A 7,321-nucleotide genomic window follows, 5' to 3' on the forward strand; every position below is an offset into this window, starting at 1 on the left:
TCCTCGTCCTGCTTGGACTGGGCCACACCTGCGCATTAGGTTGCAGCCCCACTGCCCGCCCTCTGCCCCGGGAGCTCGGGCTGGCTTCAAGGCTGGAGCTACAGGCACAGAAAACGCTGCCTGTGAGGCGGCACACGCCTGAGGTCCCAGCACCGGGAGGCTGAGGCGGGAGGGTCGCCGGCCACAGCACACCTGGCTGATGGCGCTGAGGTCCCACAGCAGGTACGCGGGGCTGAGCGTGAGCTCCTTGCCATCTATGGTCACGTTCTTCTTCGTCTGCTTGCTCAGCTCCTGGAAGCCCTTGGGGTTGTTCAGCTGCAGGAGCGCGACACTGGCCTCAGAGTACAGCTGCAGCTGCGGGGCAGATGTCAGGGAACCTGAGCAGGGGCAGCGGGGGCCCAGACACCTCAGGTCCATACTGACCACCCCACGACATGGGATTACCCCAGCTTTCCAATGGTGACTTCACTTCTTCCCTGTTAACTTTTTTTTTGTAGTACTAGGGATTGAACCCAGGGCCTTTGCACAGAGCTACATTCCCAGCCTGTTTTTTATTCTAAAAAATCTTTATTGCTAAGTTGCCAAGTTTCCCAGGCTGGGCTCCAACACCCTCCTGCCTCAGCCTCCCGGAGCACTGAGCTGGCAGGCGTGTGCAGCCACAGCAACCAACTCATTTGCCTTCGACTGTCTGCATGCAAACAGAACATGCGCGCTGGCCAACAGCTGGGGACTCGGGCACTAGAATCTGACCGGAGTGCCCACCCCGGGGCACCTGCACTTGTGCAGCGGTGCCTGACCAGCACAGGCCGCCTGCATGGAGGGGCACTGGGCAGGGCGGCCAGGGCTTCCCCGAAACGCTTGGGGGCCAGCGCGACCACACATGGCTGTCCCCGCCTGGGCTGTGAGCTGGGCGTCCCCATCCTGCCCGGAAGGACGTTTATCCAAGTCCTGCACATTGGAAGCTTCTCAAAGACCAAACAACCTCAGACCGGCAAGGATGCCGCGGGGACGGGGACAGAGACACAGCCAGCCGTCACCCAGGCCAGCAAGGCCAGCAGGGCCAGCAGGGCCAGCTCAACCCACAGCAGGAGAGACAACTGGAGCCGCGGGCTCAGGGCGAGACCCCGGCAGAGTGGGTGGCAGGACCGGAGCGCAGCCCAAGCCAGGAGAAAACCACGGCTCAGGAAGAAGACTGCAAGCCTGTGCACATTCTGACAGATTGGAAGAGTCCTCAGAGCTGGGTGTGGTGGCGCACAGCACTTGGGAGGCTGAGACAGGAGGATCTCCAGGAGTTCAAGGCCAATCTGGGATACAGAGCAAAACCCTGCCTCCAAATAAACAAAAGATTAAAATCACACACACACAAAAATCCCTTCTCTTAATTGCTGGAGAGCAGAAGCTTTTCATTCTTGGGTTCTGGACTACTTCTCTATTGTGAGGTATCTCAGGCACCCATACCACCCCCGATTTAACTTGTTTCTTGTACACACGGTGAAAGTCGCTTTATACGATATTTAAAAATTTCCCGTGAGGTCGGGGTGGACGTCTCCAATGTGTCTCGTGGACACTCAGAACACCCCAAGTTCTGGAGCATCTGGACTTTGGTCTGTACTGGACTTGTGCCCTTACACAGGCCCCGAACGGACTCTAGGGTCAGTGTGCAGGGACCCGTGCTGCCCCACTGAGCCTGTGCCACCCTCCCTGCCTAAAGCAGCAGGACACAGAGGCCAGGCACGGTGCACACCTTGATCCCAGGTCCCAGGACTCTGGAGGCTGAGGCAGGAGGATCTCAATCCCAGCCTGGGCTCTATAGTGGGACCCTGGCTCAAACAAACTAAACAAACAGTGAAACAAAACCAAAGAATCAGGATTCATCAAGGCAAAGCTTTACCTGCATGAGGACTCAGCACAAGGTCACGCGAGCCCACAGCACCAAGACCTGGGCAAGGCCATGGCGGGAGGGGCAGATCTCCTGCACTCATTCAGCACAAGTGGCCCGCGGTCCAAGAGCCGGGACAGCACTGATGGGGGTGGTCAGGGCCTCCAGGAGGACCACAGAGGACCCTGCAGGCCGAGGCCATCACCGGCCCTGCCTCCCTCGACAGGGGTTGCAGGTGTGGAGACGGCCGTCCGAGGCTGCGTGGTGTCCTCCCTGTTGTCCCCAGTGTCCCCTCCCCTAGGGACCTGAACATCATCCCCCAGCCCCTCCCAGGCCCCCAAAACAGGTGGGCTGTGTCCTCCTCCCTCCCAGCTGAGCGCTGCATGTACTCTGGCCCCTAGGAGCCGCTGCCTCAGCTTCCTGAAAACACGCACTTCCGGGCCCCGACCTTGGTCCGAGCCCCTCCTAGGTGGCTGTCCTCTCTGCCCTGCCCTCCTGCTTTGCTGCTTGGTTCGGCAAAACCCTCCCAGCTCCAAGAAAAGCCCTGTCCTCAGTGCTGTCTTTAAAGAAAATCTTAGTCGGGCATGGTGGTGCAGCTGTTATGCCAGCACTCAGGAGGCTGAGGCAGGAGGACTGCAGTGAGTTCGAGGCCAGCTTGGGCTACACAGGGAGACCCAGCCTCAAAAGAAAGAAAAAAAAAAAACCTTCTCTGCAAGTGATCACCATGGGCACCCTGGAGCCAGGCCCGGAAGCTTCACTCCAGGGGACTGGAGATTAGGGGGCGGTGGAGCCCAGCTGAGCTGGGCCCAAAGTGCCGTGGACACTGAGCCGCTCAGCGATGGGAGGCAGCTGGGCCGGGCAGGTGTGGCTGAGCCCCTTCTCTGCGGGCCCCGCTTCCCCGTTCCACACCCCATCCAGAGGTCCTAACCCTGCGGCAACCGCCTGGACGGGCGAGACCCCCCGGATCCCTGGCCCCACCGGATCCCCTCAGCGGCTTCGCCTAGTGGCCCCACTCACGCAGCCTTTCCGGCCGTCTAGTTGTGTCCCACCCCGTTCCTGCCTCCCCTCACAGCTCTGCTCCGTGAAACACCTCGGGGGTGGGCGGGCTCTGTCTCCCAGACGCTCCCTTCCTGCCGTGACCCTCCCTGTGCTTGTTTCACCTAGCTCGGTCCTTGAGTGCGCTGTGACTCGGCTTCCTGACACCTGGCAGGCTGGGCGTCCTAACCCCGCCCAGGACTTGCCGGTGAGGTGCGAACCGGAGCCCCCACACAGGATGCGGGACAGGGCTCGAGGCAGCGCAGGAACCTGGCCCCGGCTGGCTTGCGAGACCCTCACCGGAACGCAGACCGCGGCAGGAGCTGAGGCTGTCTGCACACTGGCGCTCACTGTCCCCGGGCTGGATCAGAAACGCTGCACCCCACCTGTGCGAGCCTAATGCCTTTCCCAGGTAGTGCAAGGACCTCCTGGGTCAGCTCATCCACTCACGGGTGAGCTGAACTCGGCTTTTCCCAGCTAGTGGCCGGAATCCTGATTTCAATCTCTGTCTACTGGAATAAGCGTTTCCTTTCCTCACAACAAGCCTAAAAGAGTGCTTTCACATGTACCGAATATAACAAGTGTCGGCTCCAAACACATTAGTGCCTCAGTTGGGTTTTACTACGTAGTCTTCAGGCTGGTCTCAAACTCCCAGCGATCCTCCTGCCTCAGCCTCCAGTGCTGGGATTGTGGGGTGCACCTGACACCTGGCTGCTCAGTCAGCAGTGAATGGCGGAGAGGCCCCCTCGCCCCTCACTTCCCATGGGGCGGAAGCTTCCACACAGGCCGGTGCCGCCTGTGCCCAGCCCCTCTGCGAGCTGTGCCCCTCCTCCTCGTCCCCCCGCTGGTGCCAACGTCACGTGTCTGAGGTGGAGACCCCTCCCGTGTGCTAGAGGTTTGTGTGCTAAACCTGTGAGGTCTGTGTTAGCGCTCTGCCCAAATTAAGAGCACAAAGTGGCCGGAGTAGAGGTTCTTGCTTGTACTCCTGGCTAATCAGGAGGCTGAGACAGGAAGACCACTAAGGCCAGCCCAGGAAACAGCAAGACCGTGTCACGAAATAAGAAACAAAAGGGCTGGGGCTGTAGCCCAGTGGCAGAGCGTTTGGTGTGTCTGGTGTGCAAAGGAAGGGATAAGGCCCTTCTCTAAGGCCCGCCCTCGGACAGCAGACGGGGCGCACGACCTCTGGACCCCGCCGGCTCACCTGCCGGATCTTAGCAGCCAGGCTCTCCGGCAGCTTGGCCCTCAGCTGACTCGTCTCCTTGAAGGTTGGCGGGAATCCGCTCAGGAAAGCCAGGTCCTGCATCAGCACCAGCCCAGGCACTTCTTTATCGGTCGTCTAGGGAGGCAGAGGGAGAAGCCACCTCGCCTTCCGACTCTGAGTCCCGGCCTGGAGAGGCCCAGGGTGGACGCAGGGGAGGGGAAGGGGCTGGCTTCCTCCTCGGGCGGGCGCAAGATCACAGGGCAGAGGGCAGGGGTTCTGAGACCTGGCCGTGGGGCCGATCCCGAGCCATACTGAACTACGGAATCAAAAGCAAAGGACTTTTTATTGCCACGGCTGCCTCAATGTCCTAAATTCGATTCAAAATATTTTCAGCACTTTTTGTCAGATACATGAAAACATCACAGGGTGTCCTCGACCGCCTAACTCATCAGCTCTGCTACTCTGTGTGGCTCCTCCGGGAAGTTACAGCGATTGTGGGAAGGGGACGCTGGTCGGCTGGCGGCAGGAGGCGGCGGCAGGTGATGAAGGACCCTCCCGAGGGAGGGGAACGCGGGGACAGGCGGAGGGGGCTCGGGCCACGCGGCCCTCACCCTGAGCCTCCCTGAGCAACTCTAAGCGCAGCCCATCTCCCAGGCTCCGAGGCGCCGATCCTGGAGCAGGGAGCCCCGCTCTGACGTACCAGGTAGCCCCTCCAGACCGTCTGCTTACTGCCGCCCCGGAGCAGCCCCGCGTGGGCGTCTTCCACTGCAAGGGAAACAGGACGGTGAAGCCGCCGGGAAAGCGGCTGCGGCAGGGACGGGCAGTCGGGGCGCACTGACAGGAGAAGGTGACAGGTGCCAAGGGAACAAGAGCCCCGGGCGGCAGCAGCGGCCCAGAGTGACTTAGGGGCGGAGTCAAGCTGGGGCCGGACCCTAAGGAGGAGCCCCAGGGGCAGAGAGGGCGATCGCAGATGCTCCACAGGACCGAGAGCTCGGAGCGGGGAGAGCGCCAGGCCCGGGCGTCCAGGGGGACGAGGAAGGCAGGGCCACCCGGAGGCTGCGCCCCACCCACAGCAGGCCAAGGAGGCCTGGGGCGCGGATGTCACCCTGGCGCTGCTCAAGGCCGCTCTAGGGTCAGGGCTGTCACTCAGGGTCCTGGGTTCGAGCTCCGAGGCGGCGTCGGCGCTGGGCGAGGGTCTGCCCTCAACCCTCAAGCTCCCCAGAGCGCGGAGCAAGGCGTCCGACCCAGCAAAGAAAACCCGCACTCGGGCAGGGGCTTCAGGCCGGCCTCGGGAGCTGCCCGAGGAGCCCAAGCTCGGCCGAAGGCGACAGCGCAGCCCATGGGCACCTGAATTCCCACTGCCCTCTCCTGCTTTCAGATAAAGGACAGTGACGTCCCCAACCCGGCATGGCCGGAAACCAGAGCGCGGAGCAAGGCGTCCGACCCAGCAAAGAAAACCCGCACTCGGGCAGGGGCTTCAGGCCGGCCTCGGGAGCTGCCCGAGGAGCCCAAGCTCGGCCGAAGGCGACAGCGCAGCCCATGGGCACCTGAATTCCCACTGCCCTCTCCTGCTTTCAGATAAAGGACAGTGACGTCCCCAACCCGGCATGGCCGGAAACCCTGTGTGCAGCCTCAAACGTCCCAGGCCCACACTGCTCAGCGCCCGGGGCACTCCCACCGCGGCTGTCACCTTCACCCTCCCAGAACCCACATCAGACTGTGTGGTTCACGAGCCCCCCCCACCCCCGCCAAGTCAAAGCCACAACTGGCCCCACCCACTGCGGCCACCCCGCCGCCTTCCTCTTCCCGCCCCAGGGCCTTTGCACTGCCAGCTTCTCACCTGGCTCAGTCTCACCAAGTCCATCCTTCTGCAGGGACGCCTGCCCGCATGTGTCACTCCCTTCCCACTCCCTGCTCAGTTTTTACCTTCTACAAACTACACAACATGCCTGCACACTGCGTAAAGCACCGGTTTGTTGTGTGGAACCTGGGCAAGGCTCAGGGCGGAAGTGCCTGGCTGCTCCCCACCACGTCTCCAGCGCGGCGGACAGCACCACGCACGCGCAAGGGCTGAAGCCAGAAGCTGAACCCGGGGAGCACAAGGCTCGCTTCCGGTTGACCCCGGCGCGGAGGCCCAGACCCAGGCCCTGCGCGTGCACAGCCCAGGGACACAGGTACTGTGGCAGCGGTCACGTGACCACGCCACCGTCATCTCCTAGCAACGCTTCTTTACCCGAGTCCTTTCTGCACACTCAGCACTCCACCGTCCCGCGCTGTCACAGCGGGGCCCAGGGGCCTTGGCCAGCGCTTACCGTCCCCCGCGCTGTTGAAGACGACCACAGACACGTTGGTGGAAGGGTTCTTGGGCTTGGCCACGTGGAAGAGGTCGCTGGCTGCGCGCAAGGCGGGGTACAGGGCAGGCAGGTCCTTCAGGGAGCTGTGGGCCGGCAGCGCGGGGTCCAGGACCAGCATGGGGACCTTGACGCAGTGGGTCAGCAGGCACTCCAGCGGCTGCTCGCTGCGGGGACACGGCCGTGACACGGTCCAGATTGCCCCTCGCACCGTGACCGCTACCTGGGCCACGCTTTTCTGCAGCCTTTATGTTTTTAAAATCACAATATTCTGATACATAGAAATTTTATCTCAAAAATATAAAAAGTTAGGAGCTGGATGAGGTGATGTGCATCTGTAATCCCTGTACTTGGGAGGCTGAGGCAGGAGGATTGCCACAAGTTCGAGGCCAGCCCGAGCTATATAGTGAGACCCTGTCAAAAAAAAAAAAAAGAAAAAAAAGCCGGGCGTGGTGGTGCACTTCTGTAATCCCAGCACTCAGGAGGCTGAGGCAGGAGGATCGCTGCGAGTTCGAGACCAGTCTGGGCTACATAGTGAGTTCCAGGTCAGTCAACTACATACTGAGACCCTGTCTCAAAAAACCAAAATTAAAAAAAAAAAAAAAACGAAGCAAGGATTTCTGCTTTTCTGGGAAAAGATCTCATTTTACGGGCCTGTCACAGTCTGGCGAGCTGCACACCAAAGAACCCACCCCGCAGGAGGGGAGTGTCCGATTCCTGTCCCTGGGCCACCCTTCCCCGGACCTAAACGCGCTCAGCCCAACAGCTTCCGGAGGTGCGGGACACAGGGCACAGCACGGAAATGATGGGCAGGGACCCGGGGCTAAACTGCGGGCCGGGCACGCTCCCTGGGGC

The 7,321-nt window shown here is 61.4% G+C and overlaps 1 protein-coding gene across 1 annotated transcript in view; it reads right to left on the bottom strand.

Annotated features, from left to right (window-relative positions):
* Gnptab (N-acetylglucosamine-1-phosphate transferase subunits alpha and beta) overlaps positions 1 to 7,321 on the bottom strand; it is a gene marked incomplete at its 5' end in the record, with an annotated part of 19,054 nt that overhangs the window by 9,328 nt on the left and 2,405 nt on the right. Inside the window, 4 exon segments of the mRNA XM_010631398.2 lie at positions 193 to 354; positions 4,116 to 4,250; positions 4,816 to 4,880; positions 6,428 to 6,633. Coding sequence (XP_010629700.1) covers positions 193 to 354; positions 4,116 to 4,250; positions 4,816 to 4,880; positions 6,428 to 6,633 — 568 coding nt within the window.

The sequence above is a fragment of the Fukomys damarensis genome, unplaced genomic scaffold (assembly GCF_012274545.1).
Source record: "Fukomys damarensis isolate Sample0158 unplaced genomic scaffold, DMR_v1.0_HiC HiC_scaffold_15, whole genome shotgun sequence".
Lineage (NCBI taxonomy): Eukaryota > Metazoa > Chordata > Mammalia > Rodentia > Bathyergidae > Fukomys > Fukomys damarensis.